Here is a 20,556-nt window from a genome sequence, read left to right on the forward strand (position 1 = left end):
AAATGAATATTGAGTATGAAATTGCTCTTGAGCAATCAAAAATTGTAGCAGTAAAGCTGTATGTTTGATTAACTATCAGTCCGGAAGATAATGTTATGAAAGTGGAGCTGGAACACAGTTGAGATCGATAAGTTTAAGGGTGGTCGGGGCAACCCCAGCAGGTTTTTTGACCTTTAATATTACTGCAAAGGCTCTCCTCACAGATCATGAAACGCATTGATCGAGAAGCAAATCACAAATATCCCATTTCAGTGTAGTGATGTGGTTGGGACATCTTGATCCTTCAGCATATGCTTGTTGCTCCTGAGAGACTTGCTGGACTTCTTTCTACCCAGTGATAAACATTGAGTCTGCCCATCCCCACTTCTCGCTACGTGCTTGTCAAGCAATCGTCGGATCCATTAAGGTACTCTTTCGGAAAAATAATAAGTTGCTAAGATCTGTCTACGAGTAATGCGTACACACTGGCTTGAAACGCCCCAGAAGCGAGGGGTCCAGCGACGTAGTGGATACAATATGGGGAGGGGCTATGAGAGGTACTTCTACTGGTTGTAGCAGAAGCAAGGCACCATCTGCAGGCAGTAAGGAAACGGGCAGCTCTTGAGGCCTTCGTCAACGATTAGTATATGGTGCCAGCGCAAGTCCGTTGAGGCAGAATGGCCGTGCTGTAAATTGATTTGATTTGACCAGGTACCATCATATTTTTATAATATCACAATGTGCTACCTCTGGTATTCTTGTGATATCCTCTCTGCAGAGGTACCTCTCTATGTGTCACTGTTTTGACTACCAGGATTGGTAGCATTACATAAGCCGCCACGTCTGGTTGCTGTGGCATTATTTACACAGGTTAAGTCCTTTTTCGCATGTGATCTTAATGAACTTATCCACGACAATCCACAGCTGTCAGCCATGAGGCACCACCATACCCTGGTCCAGACGATATGAGAAAACATACGCAGACGTGCTTCCCTATTCAGTTGCTCAGATGCAGGACCGAACTGCAGCAGCACTTCAAGCGATTAGCTCCGTTGATGACCTCCGCATCTCAACCAGATGCCACCTCGTCCACCCACCTCCCCGCTTTCTCTGGAAACATGCTCACCTTCCGCTTCCGACATGGATATCGATGGAGTACTCGGCTCCGATGAAGAACTAGACGAAGATGAGTGGTCTGCTCGACGACAAAGGATTGAGAGGCTCGCGGAGTCGTACTTGAATGGCACTCCGCTTTTCATACTCTCTGCTTCGCTCCGGGGGCCGTTCGACAGGGACTGGGTGAACCCTTGGAAGAAGTCAAGAAGGAGAGTGCCTAGCGTTGGAAATCGAGACAGTCGGCCGGCGAGCGATACAGCCGCAGCGGAAGAGATTGTGATACAGGAGACCAACTCTCGGAAGAGGAGACGGTACCATGAATTGCAAGATATCCATGGGTCAGATTCTCCTGTCGGTCTCTCGCACTTGCATGTTCCATCCTCTATTCGCAATGAGGATCTTCGTGCAAAATCGAAAAGCCCATTGTCGTCGAGAGCACGGAGTGAGAAACGATCCGGGGTCTCGATGGCCTCTGAGCCATCACCGAAAAGGCCAATACCTTGGGCAGGACCATCCGGTCTACAAGGGCAAGATCAAGAAGCGAGTCCGTTTGTTAGCCATGGTGCTCCTTGGTTGAGGAAGGATCGAGTCTGGATCAACTCCCGGAATGTTGATCCTCCCACATCCCCTACAACCACTGTCTTCAGTCGCCAATCCGATATGAGAGCTCGTGCGACTATATTTCGCTCATCCGAACGGCGATTTCCGGCCAACACAATTCCGTCTCAGCGTCGTTCCAGCATGGATTTGTCCACTAGCGCGGAATCTCCGGTCCATATTGTCACCCGCCAGCGATCCATTGCTGGCGAGGATGGATCGAAAAGGAATGCAACGGAGTCGATGCATAATCAGTCAGTAAACAGTTCGGAGAAACACAGCACTGTTCCTAACGAAAATATGAGCAGCTCACTTCAGATCGTTTCGTCGTCGTCACAACTACCTAAGTTTGAGTACCGTCGGCGGAAGGTGCATGCTGCTTCTGGACAGGAACATACCAGTTCCCCAATGGTCCTGGACAAGAGAAAGCCACCAGTAGTAGCTGAGGTGGAGAAGGCGTCCAATATCACGGCCGATCGTCCGCCTCAAGCGCCTGCACTGCGAAACGTCTCATTCGCAGACGCAGCGGATCTCTGCCAAACGGAAAGCTCGCAGGCATCACATACTCTGACAAAGGATGATGCCACGGTCTCCAATCCCCCCGATATGGAAACAGCCCAGAATCCTAAGGCAGCCAGATCGATGCAGGGCAATACTAGCGAAAGGTTACATTCTGCCCAACGAGTACCTGGAAACTCAGCCATAATGGATTGCGTTACGTCGCTGCATACTATTGCTGTGTCGAAAGAAGATACAGAGTATGATGGTGATACTATCCCAGAGGCCCAATTTTCCACGCAGGCAGCCGTTTTACTCGCTCAGAGATCTTTCCAAAAGGACTTGGAAAGCCCGGAGCCCGAGGAGCTTCCTTTGCACCGAACCCCTAGCCTCAATACATCTCCTGCAAACGAAATCACACCGTTCTGTCAAGTGGATACTCCCGGCAAGGTGGAGATCACAAACAAGTCATCAGGACCTCCGCGTACCGAATTGCCAGTGATGAGCACGCAATGCATCATCGATGCAGTCACTCCTTTCACTTTTAGTACAGAGAAGAAGAAGAGTAACTACCGTGTTATTTCATCGGCAAAGAGTCGTTCAGAGAGAAGGAAATCACAGGATGTCAACCTTACTACTGGCATAGCGCCATCCATGCACCCATCACCATCACCGAGCATAAGGGATCACTCAGAGCTCAGGAATCCAGATGCCGGCAGGAACATCGACGATGACTCCAGGCCCCAGATGTCTATGCTGCGTGATTCCCAACCTCAGAGCCAAAATAGTGCCTTGCCAATGACGTTGACAGGAACGACACCGCCCACCGCCCAGGACGGACAAGGGGTAATCGCAGGTGCAGATAGCTTTAGCCTCAGTCAAGCCATCGCAGATGCAGGAAGCTGGTTGCAACAGAGCTTTGAGATCAACCGAGATCTTCAACAGTGTAGTAGCGCGCGACCTCCTTTGCCTGCAGAGCGTCGTGCTCTACTTTGAGCGCCAATGCAAACAACTGATGAGCATGCCCGGCTATTGCTGATTACCAGGGCTTGGTGTGGTTCCTGGAAATATGGCGGCTGTACATATAGATATATTTTGCCGTATTTAGTGACATACATGATTTATACATTTTCTTTAGCTAACAATTAAGCATTAAATATGGCCAATTAATGTAAATACATCTATCGATAATGATGCTAAATGCAACAATCTCGAACAGGATGAAATAACATATATTTAATCATTCGTATCAGAGCAAGTGATTTGCATAGTCAACAACTGTGAAAAGGGAAAGATGACGCTGGGTCGAGCTATGGTCTGCGGGATAAGGTACTAGCGCGGCGCAGCTCTGCGATTGCGCTTGCGGCCGGGTATTGAGATGCAGCATGATCAACCGTCCTCCACTCCCTTTGCTTACCGCATCCTGTTGATGGCGCGGACTTGACTTCATTCAAATGGCTCTGACATCAGTATGCTTGTCTGATTACTGAAATGAAGCTCTCAGAGGATACTGACTAGCTCTTCGCAGTGGAAAGCGTTCAACTTCTTTGACGTCTCCTCGGTCAAACTTCCAGAAGACTGCTCGTCAATACTAAAAGTACACGATTGGCATCCCCTAAATCACCCATCTGTTCGCAGTCTGGACTCTAACAATATCCGATTCTGCTTAGTCCGAACTCACGTCTCTCAGCGCCGGCTCCTCTAATCTCTTTATCGCATCTACCGATGGCGTGGTACACATCGTCTCCGCCGGATTCAAGATCGTGCGATCTTTCAAGGCAGCGGACAATGGCTCCATTACGCATATCAAACAGATAGAAGGCACATCACTGCTTATAACCATTGCGGAAGACCTCCCGAACGAGCCCGTGCTGAAAGTGTGGGCGCTCGACAAACCTGAGAAGAAAACCGGAGTTCCGCGTTGCTTGTCTACAACGTCGATACAGAATGCGCGGAGGCCGTTTCCTGTTTGTTCTCCCTAGTTTGACGTATGACTCAGATAACTGATCATTGGACGAGGTATAGATATCTGCCTTCGCGGCTCTGGAAGATTTGTCGCAGGTAGCGGTGGGATTTGGCAACGGATCGGTCACAATCATTCGCGGCGACTTGATTCATGACCGTGGTGCCCGACAACGCATTGTCTTTGAGTCGGAGGAGCCGATTACTGGGCTCGAGGTACAAAGCGGGGCATTATCGACACTCTTTATCTCGACAACGAGTCGAATATTGACCTTGGTCATCTCTGGCAGAGGACAAGGTCAACCAGCGCGTGTACTGGATGACTCTGGCTGCGGCGTTGGCTGCATGGCGCTTGACAAAGACACCGGAGATATTGTTGTTGCTAGGGAGGACGCTATATACACCTATGGGCCGCATGGACGTGGCCCGAGCTATGCATTTGACAGCCCAAAGAACTCCATCAACGTATTCAGAGACTATGTGGCCTTGGTATGTCCTCCAAGGGCTGCCTTGGGAAACCTTCGCAGCCAGGCCGACGAGATCTTCAGCACGACGACTTTCACGCTGCTTGATACGGATCTCAAGTTTATAGCTCATTCGGAATCTCTGGCAGCGTCTGTCAAGCATGTTTTCATAGAATGGGGCGACTTGTTCCTCCTTTCGACAGATGGAAAGGTATAATCCCATGATGAGAATCAGTATTGCTATAGCTAATAGACGGGCAGGTATACCGCTACCGAGAAAAGAGCCTCCAGCAGAAGCTGGAGATACTCTACCAACGCAATCTTTACATCTTGGCCATCAATCTCGCGCAGAAAAAAGGCATTGACGCTTTACAGCAGAATGCCATCTATCGCAAGTATGGCGATTTCCTCTATCAGAAAGGCGATTACGACACGGCCATGCAGCAATACCTAAGGGCTATTGACAATACTGAACCGTCGCAGGTTATACGGAAGGTATTACCGCCTGCACTTGGTTAATAAGTTTATATATCTGACTGAATTGATCGCAGTACCTTGATACGCAGCGTATTCATAACCTAATTGAGTATCTTGAAGAACTTCACGATCATGACCGAGCTACCGTTGATCACACCACGCTTCTTCTAAACTGTTACGCCAAGCTCAAAGACACGGACAAGCTAAATTCATTTATCAAAGCTCCAGGAGAGCTCAAGTTTGACCTGGAGACGGCCATCGCTATGTGCCGACAAGGAGGGTATTATGAGCAGGCAGCCTATTTGGCTACAAAATACGGTGAGAATGACATGGTCATTGATATCCTGATCGAGGATTCGAAAAAATACGCTGAAGCCGTGGAATACATCTGGAGGCTTGAGCCGGACTTGGTTCGTAATGACAGTCGTACCCTTGTGATTTTCCAGGGCTAACCCAGTAAAGGCCTACCATAACCTGATGAAATATGCCCGAGTATTGCTGGCAAATTGTCCTCAAGAGACTACGGAACTTTTCATGGCGTACTACAAGGGGCAGTATAGACCAAGAACAGAGGTGGAGGTCCCAGCTGCACCTCAGACACAACCAACCAGTACTTTGCAAAGCTTGGCCGGTTTCCTTCCTTTGTCTCTGATTAACGCAGGTTCCGGAACGAAGGCTGAAAAGACCAAGGATATTGTTGATGAGGAGACAAAAATCGAAGAACCGACACCAAGCTATGAAATTCCGAGACCAAGGACAGCTTTCTCGGCTTTTGTGGGCCGCCCGCAAGAATTCATTGCTTTCCTGGAGTCGCTCATCGACCTGGAAACGCTGAAGGAGGAGGACAAAGTCGACATTTATACAACACTCTTTGAGATGTACCTGGACACAGCAAATCGAAAGAAGGGTTCTGCTGAAAAGGAAGAATGGGAAAATAAAGCCAAAACTCTCATCGAAGGGAAAGACGTAGGTGCACTTGCTCCGGTTGTAGCTCCGTCTCTCATTGGCTTCTAGATTCCGATCTCGACTTCAAACGTCCTTCTCTTATCAGATCTGTCTAATTTCCGAGAGGGATCAACTCTCGTACGTGAGCAAGAAGGGCTTCGGTCTGACATCTTCCGGTCTTTTACTTCGGCAAAGGACACCCACGGAGCTATCAGAGCTCTGCGGAAGTATGGGCCAGAAGAGCCTCAGCTATATGTGGACGCTCTGACATATTTCGCCTCAAGTCCGGCCATCCTTGAGGAAGCTGGCGACGAGCTCGACGTGGTACTCAAGAGAATCCACGATGACGGATTGATGTCGCCATTACAAGTAATACAAGCATTGAGCAACAATTCTGTGGTTACCATGGGCCGAGTCAAGAAGTATCTCAGCGACAACATTGAGCGCGAGCGGAAAGAGATCTCCACTGTAGGTTGCGTTTTGTCGATCTTCTACCTAGTTAGAGCTAATATATGCCCTAGAATCGCCGCCTGATATCCAGCTACAGCTCGGAAACCGAGAAGAAAAGGCAAGAAATCGAGCAACTAGGTACTAAGCCCGTCGTTTTCCAGTCCCGTCGGTGCAACGCGTGCGGTGGAGCTCTGGACCTTCCTACTGTGCACTTCCTCTGCAAGCACTCATTTCATCAGCGCTGTCTCAATAAGGTGGATGAAGATGCAGAATGCCCGATGTGTGCGCAAGAAAACTCCACCATCAAGGCTATCAGGAGGAGACAAGTGGAGTCAGCGGATCAACATGATCTCTTCAAGGGAGAGCTTCAACGAGCAAAGGATCGATTCGGCGTTGTTAGTGAGTTCTTCGGTCGGGGTGTGATGCGGCCGCAGAGTACCATGGAATCATGATACTTTGCTTGAGCTTATGATGATTTCGACGCCGATTACAGTTGATACCAATGCATGCTTGCCTTTGATGCAGTAGAATTGCCTTATCGATATCTTATCAGCACGTGCTCGCGCGTCGTTCGGTTCCACGATTTGCCCACTTGACGCGTGAGATAACGGACGAACGTAGAACTGATAAGCCGATTTCCCCTTCTTAAGGATTGTTTGATATTCCTGTATCTCTACAAGAGTATATACATATCTTTCACAAAATGTCCTTTGATAAAGTAATTCAAGACTCTGACGATGAGGACGATCCTTTGTCGGAGATGCCGCCCCCAGTCAAGCGGGCCCGGGAGCAGCCAAAGATTCATGTCGATAATGTCACCACTTGCAATGAGCAATCTGGAACTGTAACACCAGGCGGAGAAGCGCAAGATCTAGACCATGAGAATCATCTTGCCGTCGACTTTGACGCATTCCTACAGTCACAGGAAACAGCGCCAAATGGCTTTTCTGCCTCTCAGCAACGGAGGGAGGAGAGGTGGATTCCGTCAGACGCTGGGGCGGGGTCAATTGGTGAGTCTTAGCTGTCAATTGCATGACGGTCCTCGTGAAGACCATTGGCGACTAATGGCCCTGGTCAATTAATGCAGGCTCAGTAATGACGGAAATTGGACTTGCGCAGCAACGGCTTTTCGACGACGATGATGCTCGACATGCAGCTATCCGCGAGGCCCAGACAGCTGCTTGTGGCAATCAGCCGGACAATGGCTCAGCGCTTGCCGAGTCTTCAGTTCCCCTGAACATGGCAGTGTCGAATTACGACGATTACAATCACCACGAGGAGAGTCCTGTTGCTCTGCAGCCTGGCGCATTCGATACTCCCACATCGCAAGACCTGGCTCTCCTCAATGGCAAAAACCACGGGCACGGTTACTCCAACAATGACATTACTGGATTCTACGGAGAGCATATACGACAAGTCGGGCCGCGGAACTGTTCGTCGACTCATGACTTGGCGCAATCCTCAACGTCATACAATTTCTTTGAATCATCCCTGAATCAAGCTGCGCAGTTGAATGACGATCTTCAGAGCCATCTAAGATCCAGTGGTACAGTGCAGACGGAGGCCGTTCATAAAACCCCAGGAAGGTCACATTCCATGCAAGCTACATCTTGCTCTCCCCACGACACCGAGCCAATCTCGTCATTAGTGACGCCGAAAGTCAATAGAGTCCAAAGCGATAGCACTTACCGATATGCTCCATCGCAGTCGCAAAGAAGCGCATGCGATGAGCTCGCTGCCCCTGTTACAATCGAGATACCGGCGGTTAAAAAGAAGCGCGGGCGCAAAAGAAAGCAAGACATACCAGAAGACGACGAAGATGATGAACTTGCTCCCTCAAATGATCGAGGCATCCCCGAGAGTGGTGAAGCAGTCAAGAGAAAGCCGGGTCGGCCACCGAAGGTCGTACGGACGTTGAACGAATCCGATGACGCCGGGCTGGCCAACAATCAGCCAAAAGAGCAGCCTGTTCCTAGTGCGGAGGAGATTCAAGAGCTAGGTGATAAGCCACTGCCTCCTGATGCAATTGAATCGAACCCCATAGCCAACGGGATATCACACGTGCCAAAAAAGGACAATTTCCGAGTTGAAGTTGCCAATGATTCTAAAGACAATGGGACAGAAGTCTTGAACGACCAGCCTGCCGAAATAGATACCCCGCCGGCGAAGCCCTCAAAAAAAGCGAAAGAATCCAAGAAGAAAAAACTGAAGCGTGGAAAGACGACCTCAGTGACGTTGAAGAAATCTTACGAATCAGATGTCGAAGACGATGTGATCTGGATCGATGAAAGACCCTCAGATCATATCCTACGAGACGAACAGACCGCTCAGAAACCCAGCAATGACCCAACGTCTGTCGATTCAAACGATGCAGAATTGTTTCAAGTCCAGATATCAAGACCTCTCTCAGCCTCTGCGCCTGAGGTGACTGATCCCAAAACTTCGCTCGAGACATGGAAAGACGAACCAAAACCTGCGCCTCCAACGCCCAAGAAGCGAGGACGCAAGAGGAAGAAGACATCCGAGCTGCAAATCAGCGAAGAGTCTCCCTCCGAGAATGCCAATGACCTCACAGGCACCCGAGACGATAATCAAGCAGCACCGCAGCAGCAATCAGACTTTCGCGTGTCTATCATGTTCGAGCAGCCTCCGGACCAAGGCGTCAATCAGCAGAAGACTGAAATCATGAATGATAACTCTCCTCCAGGAGGAGAAGAACAAACGCCGCATCTAGGGTCACTCTTGCGCTCCGAACGCTCAGCAGCCACAGAGGCACACGCCCCAGAAACCCCAAAGAAACCAGACTCAACCTCTAACCAGGCAGACACGAGTACATGTCTCAAGACAAACGACCCCGGAAAAGGCCCCGACAAGCACAGCCCTATCGCGGGAACAAGCAAAGTGCCCTATCGAGTTGGGCTGAGCCGCAGGGCCAGAATCGCGCCTCTGCTGAAGATCGTCCGACGATAACATCGACCATATCTGCCACCCTATTATGTCTAGATGACACTTTTTTTTCGGTCATCATTCCTTCTCCTGTATATCTATTATCGATCTTTTTCTTTTAACGCTCGTCACGACCTCTCAATGACTTTCAGCTTGTGTACCATATATTGTATTTTTACGATTTCGTGATCGGAGCTCAAAGTGAAGAGTTTGCATTTGTGCTACGAGGTATACTCCGATTTTTCTTTCCTCTTTCTTTTTTCCTGAAGGAATGCCATTTCTCGCGTTGCAGATGTCTCTACTATGATCAGCTTGAAGTCTTCCGACGGTAGACTCCTATCAGGAGAAATATAATTATAAGATGCACACTCATTCACTCGCTAACTTTTTGGAATGTCTCAGCTTCTGAGTTTCTCAGCGCGGACCCTGTATTGATATGACCTGGTGGATAATCTCGAAGCAAGACATAGTCGACTGATTTTGGAGAATTGTTTATGAAACCATCGCATGCTCCTATAAAGGACGTAACTAGCCCATTAATGAGATGACGAATCATTGTTTAGGCCTCATCATCTCTCATGATAACTAAAATGTATACCTGCAGCGGTAAGGAACCAACTCATCTACAAAGCCCAAGCTACTTCATGCGTATATTCGTGAGATAGAGCACTGCTCACTAAATTAATCCGTCTAATTAGTAACCGGCAAGGCGATGGGGATGGCTTGCTCTTGTATACGTTCATCTATATCTACTTCGGTATCATAATTTTGCTACGGCAAAAGGAGGAATCGGAATATTATCAATTCTTCTAACTTGGTTGCCTATCAGGTCGCTCAGGTGCGAAAGGAATAATAATTGGTAAAGCGCCAAAAGGGTAACTCATTTCATCGATCGGACAGTGCGTAGCTCAGTGACAACTATGGAGAGTGCCTAACGTGATCTGCAGGTGTCTCGAAGGTCTCCCTCGATATAAGAAGGTATTGGGAAAGACAGTAAGTTGATCGCAAGCATCAGAAAAGGAACCCTTTCATCTAGGCGATTGCCATCACGCAGATAAACAACATCAGGCATGCCGCTGCCGATAAGGCATGGACCGCTGGATTTGCCTCCGATTTCACGGGCTTCCTCACTGATCCACCACCAGGAAGACCGACGTCATTGGAATGATCGTTAGGACCCGAACCCGGCCCGGGCGTTGGCTTTCTTATAGAGCCATCCGTGTCATTGTGCAATGGCTCGTCCAAGGAGAAGCAATTTCCAGCTTCGGGTTGGCAACCAAATCCGCAGTGTAGATTAGAGGTACCACAGTAGTCGGAACTACTACAGCAAGGGCCAAAGCTTGATCCAGCGCACGTATAGTCCTTTCCACATTTGCCATCAGGGGAGACCGGTTTAGAGGCAGTCGGAGGAGCGTCATGGGCCTCTGGTGATGAAGACTTTCTGACAGCGGTATTGCTAAGAGGCTCGCCGGCTTCGCGATACCAGAATTCTTGAGGATCGTCCAAGCATTCACCAACTGTCACCGCTTTGTAGCCATATTCCGCCATTCTCCTTAGCATGTGCTCTGTGAGGTTGTGGACTGTTTGCTCGTGCACGTCGTGAGCAATAACGAGCCAGGACTTCTCTGAAGCTTTCCATGGCGACAAGGCAGCATCAAACGTATCCTTGGAGACTTGAATGGCACTAGGACTATCATGACTATAGTCCTTCGTGTCGATGTCATAAAGAATGATATGGTATCCCATCGTGCCCATGTCGTCCAAGCAGCCCGTTTCGGGGAGGCAGCTCGAGTACGGAGGACGCATATAGGTCGGAATTCTGCCCAAAACGTTGCGGAACGCTGCTTCATTCTTCAGCATTTGCTGTCGTCGTTGCTCTGGAGTAACTTTGCTGAGATCTTGGTGCGACCAGGTGTGACTCGCAATCTGGTGTTTAGTGCGTTGCATGCGTTGAATCAAAGAGGCCCATGGTAGATCGGGGTGATCTATCGGGCCCTTGGAATTATTGATTCCAGAGATAAAGAACGTCGCCTTGGCGTCATACCGATCCAACAGGTCGAGAAGGTCAGCAGTGTATCTGTTCGGGCCGTCATCATAAGTCAGGGCAATAGTGCCTGATCTGGCACACGAGCGGATGACGTGCGGGCCATATGGTACGGCACCGACATGTGGTCGAGGTATATCTTCGACGGGAGGGCCCTCTGGGGTTTCATGAGCGTCGCAATGACCGAAGTCAAGCTGGCAGTCTGGAGAGCGACAATGAGCCCGGGTAGTACCACAATAGCCTGGAAACAACGGTTAGTTTGAGCACACGGTTGGACGAGAAGTCAAGAGAACGTACCAGCAGTTGAACAGCATTTGCCATCCGAGCAAGTTCCCACACCAGGACCACATCGCACACCGTCACCGTTCCTTATCAACAGGTGTGGAGTGACATTGCCGCCGGACAATGGCCCCGACTGGGAGGTGTGGTGCCCAGGCTGCAATTTGACGATATTGCGAGCGACTGATTGTGCCTCGAGCCCGAGGATGGGTAAGAGCAGCAAGTGACGCATATGCATCGTGGAGTTGTGTTCGAAGAAGGATGCTAGACCTAATATGCAAGATAAGATGAAGGTGCAGTTATGTGCTTGAGAAGATGGGATGAGGAAGACAACAGAATTCTGAGTCGAGGAGTTGAAGAGACGGGCGGCATGTTGTTTCCCTTCTAGGGAGAGCAGCAACACAGAGAACAGAAATGGCAGGAAGGAAGAAAACAACGGATAGTGATTCAGAAAGAGCATAAGGAGGAAAGAACAGACGGCATTATTGCATGCTCATGAGGACGGATCCACAATGCCATGGGAGTTGTAATGACGATTGAACGAGTTAGGACGCTGTCGCACAGCTCCGAATACAGGTTGACAGGACTGTGCCATGAATCCCAGCTCGAGGATCTTGTGGACGCCTTGGAATCTCTCTTATCAGAGCAGCAGATTCTAACGTCACGCTCCTGGAAAGCATCAGCGACAACTAGTCCATAGGTGCAGAGCAGTATCTACTTAGAGTATCACTGAGAGATGCTATGATGAGAAAAGCTCATAGGTAACATACGATATACAGCATTGAGAAAGGCTAAGGTTACCATGGACAGGGTATCTGATTTGAGATTCTGATGCTGCTACTGCACTGGTCGGAGCATTTTCGTAGACACGTCATTCAATGGGTATACTCAAACTACCTGGCCAAGACTCTCCTCTCCCACGGCCGAGAACACAAAAGGCGCTAATGTCTGAAGATGGGGCCCGAACTTGGTCGGAGCACTTTTGGCTATGCTGCCCACTGTAGCAATCAGATGTCGCCGGTGAACGGTCGTCAACTGTGAGGAATCGAATCTCTTGACGAGTTCGGCCACAAAGGCGTTTAGTTGGTTGTCCGAGAAGTGGAGCACAAGCACTGAGATAGCGGCCAATGCTCTTTTGGTGACAACGGTACCAGCCGTGTCGTTGTCAATGATGGACATGACAGACTTTTGCAGTGCGGTCAACTCCTCCTCCTTGAGAAGAGGTCCAAAGCATGTGACCACTTGGATCAGGACATCAACTGCGTCGCTACTGAAGCCTTTAGCAGGATCCTTTTCCAGCATTCCCTTTACAACACTACCCCTTCGGTTGGAAGGCGACGGCGTGGGACCGATTAAGCGGGGAATGAGAACCCTAGAGACAGCGGAGTATGCCATGGCGGCTTCCTTGCTGGGTGCTTGCCCTGGTTGAGGACGAGGAAGTGCTGTGACAATGACTCGGAGGGCGGTGTTGGGAACTGAGGTATCGATGGATTGTGAGGCGGTTAAGGTCGACAGTTTCTCGAGAAGAGGCATAAGGCTTTCAAAGGGCAGCCGAAGCGCAAGCGGACCGAGACTGGAGTACGATATGAGTGAGTGATGTATGCAACAGAAGTGATGCTCCTAATACGAACCATTTCAGCGCTTGATTCTGAACATCGCCATGTTGGTCATCTAGAGCTTTGAGCAATCCGTCGACGAGTCTCGAAGCCGAGTGTTGATCGTGAGAAAGAAATGAGGAGTTGGGATTATTCAGGATGCCTAGTAAATCATTCAAGGACATATATCTCAGATCTGCATCTGGATCGTCGAGCTTCAACAACAGACTGTTGAGATTCTGCTGAATGGCCTGTCTGTCCGCCATGGAGGACGTTGAAGTTTGAAGAAATGTACTGTGACAGAAAAGGGTAAAGGGAAAACTAAGACAGGGAGGCTCGTAGATCACAGTTTTGAGAGCTGTGGATAAGGCTCATGCTCACTGGAAGCAGGGGAGATGAACTAAACGCGGGGACGCATAATACTGCCTAAGGCTACATAATGGCTGGATCCAGACATTGAGCTCCAACGGAGGACTACACAGACCACTTGTGCAGGTTCCCATCAAGACTATCGAGATGGAGTATAGCAGGACAAGATCTCTGTCGTCAATTGATGAGGTTGAACTGCTAGACATCTAATATGATATTTACTCTCAATTGCATTTTGATTGCAGTTAAATAGCATATCATGACTATGCCAAACTCGGCCATAACAGTTACTTTCTCCCCGCACGCCAAAATTACATCACCACCAATAGATAACGCTTGGGCCATGCCGGTTGCTCCCGCTCCGAGCTTCTTCGAGCTTCTTGGTCGTGCTCCCATTCCTTGCTTGGAGGCTGGGGGCTGCCGGCCCATGGCCTGCATACGTAAGAACAAGGGCATGTCATGTCACCTCTTCCTACCTTACTCCTCCTTAACTTGTCCTCTCATCCCAATTGCACCACGAATCTTCAATCAGCATCTCTAATCTCCAATTCTTGACCTCATCTTCGATCTATATAAGGACAACCACCATGGTTCACGTACGCCCTCAAATGATCCGTGCATCCCTTCGTGCCCTCGGAGGCACTGCTCGACGACCCATACAGCAGGCGGGACGCCGGACGTACGCTTCTGCTCAAGATAGCACCAAGAAATCCAGCGACCTCCCATGGTAAGCCACCTTCATCCCGTGTGCCCATGAGCCATCGCATTCCTATGCCAGGTGACTAACGACTCGATTCCAAGGATGCTGGCATCGGTTGGCCTCGGCGTTCCCGCTGCATTCTACTTGCTTCAGCCCAGTCCCTCCAAGATCGCTTCACACAATCACCACGGCGAAACAAGAATGACTGAGAGGAAGGAAGCCGAGATCCCTCCGGAGCGTGAGACTGTTGGCCCGGACGTGAAGCCCTCTGAGGTCGATGCGGTAAGTAACTCGCTATACGGCTTGCACCCATTCACCACGTCAAACGTATGCTGAAGATTTCCGCAGCCTGCTGGCCGCAAGGCACCTTCAGGAGCCAACACCATTTCTGCCAAGCAGGAGGGCCTTGACAGTTCGGACACCTCCAACCCTTACGTTGCAGAACCGGGAAAGAGCGTAAAGGGTGAGGGGGAGACGGATTCTGTCAAGCTGAAGGGAACTGTTGACCCTTCTCGGCCACAGCGGTGATTGCACTTTGCTTTTGATGGGAAGAAAACTCAGTATGCGAAAATGCCCGCAGTCGGCTCTGTCCGATATTGATATCTATGTATGTTCAAGAGACTCAACGTGTAATATATTACATAGCACAATAGTTTCACATAACGAAGATCTCCGCCGCCGTAAGTGTCTCGAACAGCCAAGGTCCTTGAGCAGTTTCAGGACGGCTACTATGGAGGGAAAGTGAATTCGGCCATTGCAAAATCACCAGCGCAAATCTATTATTATGATTATCATTAGCTTCGCAGAATGTGGTCTTCACAGTCGTCCCCTAAAAAAAAGTACAATGAACTGCTCACTCAAGGAAAATCGTCACTATATCCATTCAGCTTCGCCATGCACAACGTCAATCACAAGAACGGGGTTAAAAAAGTATTTTGCAGAAAGAGAAATTTGTAGTTTGTCATTCACCATGGAACCGTCGCAAGATAACAGAGAATAAAAAAATCTTGTCAAGCATCGCCAGACAAGTCAAATTCATGATATAGACAAGCTCAGCGAGCTATTGATGCCCAAAGTGACAGTAAGGAAATACTCGTTGGCTCTCAGCATCAAGCGCTAAGAGTGAGCTTTTGCGCCATAAGGCTCGCCGTTGACAAAGACCTGAGGGGCATTGTTTGTATTGCGAGCGGTGAGAAGAGGTTGCTCCGCTCCAGTGGCAAGGGTGGCACGGCTCTCTGCCTCATATTCAAGTTCCTCTTCGGTCTCGTCGTCGCTTCTCTCGTCCTTCTTCACGCTGTTGAAGATGTAGTTCTTGAGAATGCGGAGGATCAAGAAGAGCCAGAAGAGATTGACGGCTTGCAGACTGGCCAGCAGGGCAAAGGTGATGATCTGACTTATCCAGCATTTGTATTGCTGGGTCTCCCAGTTGAGCTCGTAGGGTCCAACGGTGCGGAATTCGGTCAGCACGGCCCAGAGGATCTTCAGGTTGAGGACATGGCGGAGGTAGATCCACATAACGACGAAGGTGCCAAAGTATGGTATAGTGATGATGGAGTCGAGGTAGTTGAGGGTTTTTGAGGTCTACAAGAGAATTAGTTAGCTCTCGTACAGTTAAGGAGGATCCTTGCAGGCATACCGCTAGGAAGAAATCTGAGATGTCGTGGGTGATATAGACCGCAATGCCCATATAGGTGAAGTGGAACCGGTAACTCAACCCGATCAGTGCCAAAGTGATGATGTGATGACCGACAAGTTCCTTGAAATCCTTTCGCGGCTTTTCGAGCTGCAACAGCAATACAATCGCTTGCTGAGCCCAGTAACTAGCCTGGAGCAGATAATAGGCCTTGAAGATGGCGACGTGCTCCCGGTGAGGGAAACCCTCAAACATGGCCGTGGTGTTGAAGTACCAGATATCCGTCTGTTTCATCACGTACAAACCGAAGGGTCCAAATATCGCAAAGTACATGGCTGTGTAGACCTGCTCCATGAATCTAGCAGTCTTTCCTCTGCCACGAATGCCACAGTATCCAGCCCATGGGCGAATCACGCATTGCATCAGGAACTCTCGTGTGAAAGACAGGACAATGGTGTAGAAGCCGACAAAAGCAAAGTCCAAGGGACCTTTTCCGTACATGACCGGGCCGCCAGGGGTCTTGGGAGGTTGCGGGTAAGACAAGAAGATAGCGCTGTGGAAAGGGTTGGCCGGCGTGGGATTAACGGCGTATGCGAGGAGGATTACGCTCATCAGCAGGAGAGGTAGAACCCAGGTGTGTTTCAAACATAAGTCCTTGAACCGACGGAGGGGCGATCGGTTCTTGCGCCGCTTGGTCTGCGATTTGAGAGCCTTTTCAGAGGTTACCTGGTTTTGCAAGGCCTGACAGCAGTGAGCACGGGACCGAGAAGACGGAAGATATTGAGGTCACCGATAAGGATATACCTTGTCCCATTTTGGAGCTTCTCCCTCAACAGGGCTGACCTCGTTCATGGTCGACATGGCGGGCGCGGTGGTATCGCCTGGAATATCTCCCAGATGGCTGGATTTGCGCGGACGACCCATGATGGGCTTGCTGATATTGGACTGTTTCGATAATGTATTGATTGCTTGCTCAGGTGAACAAATAACCAATTCTCGTATTTTGCTGCGCTGATCGGGCTGGCTTCTGAAGGACAAAAGCAACAGATAGCGGAGCTGAATAGGTGACCCTGGAGTCACCAAATTGAGACAATGAAGGTTAAAATAAGGAGAGACAGGTAGAAAAATTGCTGCGATGTTGAAACTGGGATTATATTGATGTCAAAGGGGGTTTTCTCCCAATTTCAATTTTCTCCGCCGACTCCACCGCACCAGCCACTTGGTACCCCGTCCAAATTGAACCACCACCAATCGCACGCCCTTCTTGTACGATTGTACCTATGTTCTTCCGATTTGACTTCCGTTCAATTGCTCTCGCCCTTTGCTATTGGACTCGAGTCTCGAGAAGCTCGATTGTTTGCTTTCGCCCCCGCGAGTGGACGATCGATCAGATACGGAGTACTCCGCGCGTTTCAATAACATTGTTATTATGGACAAGCCCAAAAACATACATGCAGATAAGCCACAACCTGAGCTCATAACTAGACAGCAATAATGAACAGAATAAAATCTGAACTTCAACCAAAACTGTGGCGTCGCCTATGACCTTTTCCGTAAAGTGCAATTCTCTGGGTCACTCAAGACAACAATGCTCTGTGGACGAGATATTGCAGAACGGCGATGGAGAAGAGGCATCACAATACTCGGAGTGCCGGGTAAGTCGTGCATAAGGGTGCATTTCCGAAGTAATAGGGCTACCCTAAATGGACTCTTGTTCCCAAATGTCAAAATCCCAATATAGTGAGCGATAGTAATTCATTCGTGAGCTGCTGCGAGATGTAGTTGCATGCATGCTAGATTGGTAAGAGAGATTGATTACATGTAGGAGAATGCACTATAACATCCGCACACAGCATTTCGCGCTAATCAAAGCCTTGCCTTGTACCTCTTGATTCCTGAGAGATCTGAATTTTCATATCGTAGAATGCTGGTCCAAATGGGAGGTTGGCAGTGAGGGAATGGAATGATCCACGTCACGTGTGGTCGCGACGCGCTCTGCATTGTTATTTGGTCCGCCAGCAACTCTCCTCTTGTTCTTCTCCCTACACCTATTGCAGCTGCTCCCTCGGTCAGTCACAAACGACTTCGCGGACAATTCAGTCTTGCCTCGATTTTCTAGCGACTCAGCCAATACTGAACATGATCCTCAAGAGCTCTCGTTTGGACCTGACTTGCTCGAAGACGTGTCGGCGTGTGTCTCATAATTGCTAGGCCATGCCTCAATTGCCTGCGAGGGCATTTCTTGTACAGACCTTACTCTCCGTACAGTTCTCCAATTTCCATCACTGCATCTTGATGCGTCTTTAGGAGACGTATAATCATACCTTGCTCACCCCAGCCTATGATTATACCTATTAAAGAAGGTGATGGATTATTGGGAATCTAACCCTAACCTAGTCGGTTCAGTGTTAGCAGCAGCACAAGTTTCACGGCCTCGCATGGCGGAGTTATTGATTAGTTTATTGATTCTTGGAGGGATCGATAAACGAAAGGTATCCGATGTCCAGAGCCTGTAATGGGCAACAAAAGACGGTTTACTATGCGTTTTAAGTTCCGGAATGGGACACGCGTCGGTTTACCAATGCTGGGCGTTACATGCTGACCAAGATGGATGGTTTGTCGATGCCTTAGTGCTGGAGATTCTAGGGAGAGAGTAGGTGGAGCATGTCGGGCCTCTCGTTACAGAGTACGGCCTTTGGGAGCTTTTATGAACGGCAATGCATGGGATGTCTGGAGACTACCCTCAAATTGCGGCGGAATTCATTACTATTGCTCGGTGATCATCATGAACGCAACAATCAGTCCTCGGACGCGCCTACAAACACTCATGAAGTCAGTACGTCGGAAGCAATCCGCTCGTCGGAATCATTGTGATGTCTTGATAGTGCCCAGGTGCTACCTTAGGAATCACATTGTAGCGAGGTTCTTCCGCACTACTGGATGGACTGAGTTGATCAGGATTGCTCTTTGAGTGACGCTGTCAGAATCCTTGGCTTGTTGTCTAGTTCCGGCGCATGATTCACCGTCAATGAGTAATGGTCTCGCCTCTGCAATGGTCGCCTATCTATTCCTTCCGCTATCCGTTCTGCTATCCCGTGCATGCTCCCAACCCGGGGAGCCTGGGCAACCCGTACCTACTTTCGAACTCTTGTCTCTTGCCATGTCTTGGCTTGCAAACCTCGGGTCCCGGCACCAGCCACCGACTCGAACTTGACTCAAAGATCCAGGTCGACCGTGTTAACCATCTCTTTGCAATGTAGATTGCAAATAGATTGATGGGCGCCGACAATGACGATGGGCCTCCCTTCGTCGTCCCTCCCTTCGGGGAGAAGGAAGCGGTTTTTGCGGATGTTCTTTGTTCGCTTCTACAACGCCCTCCAATGTCTGTTCGACGCGGAGAGGAAACAAAAACTTGTCTCAGAGAGTACTGTACCCCGCACTAGGTTTAGGTCTCAGCATGTTGTCCTTATGAACACACGGATGGCATGTTCGAGAGCGAATTGGGAGATGGAAAGCTTTGATTATGGTCAGGCCGAGTAACGCGGGAAAACATGGGGTCGGATGAACGTCGCCAAGGGTGTGAGACTGTCCGATGTCGCTTGCTGCGTTCATTGAGCTTCGACTTTGTATTGCTGTTCAACACTCTATGCTCTAGCATCTTGCAATCTTGGTGACTTGCCATTGCCATTCTATGTCTTGGAAGCCGGCAATCGCCTCGATTGAAGCTCACCAACGCTCTCCTCTCGTTTGCGTGTTCTTGCTTCGTCCATCATGCGACCCGGCTGCCCGTTCAACATATCTCTTGCATACAATGCAGTTGTTGACAGGAGGCGTCTGTGGGACCTCACAATGGTGGGGATCAAAGCTTAGGCTTGTCTACTTGGCCTCTATACTGTTCACATTTGCTTCTGCGGAGACTTTGGCGACTGAGTAGCTGGTCCTGGGCGTGTGGGACATCAACGAAGAGAACGTGTATGTCCTTCGATCGGTAAATGGCATTTGTGCGTGGGCACCAGGATCGGGCTATTGTGCGAGAAGCTTGCTGCGAGTTCTGGATCAAAAGGTGCCGAACATCTGCAGGTCGATTACCGCTCGTGAACCGCCGCCTTTCCTCGGGGAGGCGGCCCCTATTTTTTCTATAAGTAACCAACAACCCTCAGAGATTGGCTGCGCTAACTATCGCTGCAGGAAGGAACAATCAACGCCAAACGATCAGTTCGACGGGCTTGGGCAGATCGGATCTGTGGTGTCTTCGAGATGTGATTCGGACTGCGATGTCCGGTCGTCATTCTACCCCTATGGATTATGTAGCTGTCGGTAGATTAGGCCCGAGTGAAGGCGAATGTCGACCAATTCGCCGCATGGCTATCATCACAAACCAGCGTCATCATTCCAAAGTTCTCAATATTCTTCGCTCTTCGTTGCTTATTGCATAAATCCGCATTGCTGAGTAATACACTTGAGCGGTTGTTCATAATTAGAGCTGCCCCTCCAAAAAAAGT

At 49.5% G+C, this 20,556-nt stretch overlaps 7 protein-coding genes across 7 annotated transcripts; 4 read left to right on the forward strand and 3 right to left on the reverse strand.

Moving 5' to 3' along the window:
• Positions 1-1,119: 1,119 nt before the first annotated feature.
• NFIA_056180 (uncharacterized protein) lies at positions 1,120-3,186 on the forward strand (the record flags this gene model as incomplete). Its single annotated transcript, XM_001258165.1, has 1 exon — positions 1,120-3,186. One exon carries the CDS (start codon positions 1,120-1,122, stop codon positions 3,184-3,186), a length of 2,067 nt encoding a protein of 688 aa, XP_001258166.1.
• A 458-nt stretch (positions 3,187-3,644) lies between these two features.
• On the forward strand, positions 3,645-6,940 carry NFIA_056190 (tethering complex subunit PEP5; the record flags this gene model as incomplete). The annotated part of the gene is made up of 8 exons (XM_001258166.1): positions 3,645-3,659; positions 3,861-4,157; positions 4,216-4,827; positions 4,878-5,111; positions 5,168-5,503; positions 5,556-6,059; positions 6,108-6,506; positions 6,560-6,940. 8 exons carry the CDS (start codon positions 3,645-3,647, stop codon positions 6,938-6,940), a joined length of 2,778 nt encoding a protein of 925 aa, XP_001258167.1.
• Positions 6,941-7,191: 251 nt separating this feature from the next.
• Positions 7,192-9,458, forward strand: NFIA_056200 (uncharacterized protein; the record flags this gene model as incomplete). The annotated part of the gene is made up of 2 exons (XM_001258167.1): positions 7,192-7,498; positions 7,576-9,458. 2 exons carry the CDS (start codon positions 7,192-7,194, stop codon positions 9,456-9,458), a joined length of 2,190 nt encoding a protein of 729 aa, XP_001258168.1.
• Positions 9,459-10,466: 1,008 nt separating this feature from the next.
• Positions 10,467-11,995, reverse strand: NFIA_056210 (chitin deacetylase CDA6; the record flags this gene model as incomplete). Its single annotated transcript, XM_001258168.1, has 2 exons — positions 10,467-11,719; positions 11,776-11,995. 2 exons carry the CDS (start codon positions 11,993-11,995, stop codon positions 10,467-10,469), a joined length of 1,473 nt encoding a protein of 490 aa, XP_001258169.1.
• Positions 11,996-12,645: 650 nt separating this feature from the next.
• Positions 12,646-13,618, reverse strand: NFIA_056220 (uncharacterized protein; the record flags this gene model as incomplete). The annotated part of the gene is made up of 2 exons (XM_001258169.1): positions 12,646-13,330; positions 13,389-13,618. 2 exons carry the CDS (start codon positions 13,616-13,618, stop codon positions 12,646-12,648), a joined length of 915 nt encoding a protein of 304 aa, XP_001258170.1.
• Positions 13,619-14,308: 690 nt separating this feature from the next.
• NFIA_056230 (uncharacterized protein) lies at positions 14,309-14,949 on the forward strand (the record flags this gene model as incomplete). Its single annotated transcript, XM_001258170.1, has 3 exons — positions 14,309-14,448; positions 14,523-14,703; positions 14,770-14,949. 3 exons carry the CDS (start codon positions 14,309-14,311, stop codon positions 14,947-14,949), a joined length of 501 nt encoding a protein of 166 aa, XP_001258171.1.
• Positions 14,950-15,537: 588 nt separating this feature from the next.
• On the reverse strand, positions 15,538-16,978 carry NFIA_056240 (TLC domain-containing protein; the record flags this gene model as incomplete). Its single annotated transcript, XM_001258171.1, has 3 exons — positions 15,538-16,002; positions 16,058-16,795; positions 16,859-16,978. 3 exons carry the CDS (start codon positions 16,976-16,978, stop codon positions 15,538-15,540), a joined length of 1,323 nt encoding a protein of 440 aa, XP_001258172.1.
• Positions 16,979-20,556: the final 3,578 nt, after the last annotated feature.

Source organism: Aspergillus fischeri, genomic scaffold, assembly GCF_000149645.3.
Source record: "Aspergillus fischeri NRRL 181 1099437636266 genomic scaffold, whole genome shotgun sequence".
Lineage (NCBI taxonomy): Eukaryota > Fungi > Ascomycota > Eurotiomycetes > Eurotiales > Aspergillaceae > Aspergillus > Aspergillus fischeri.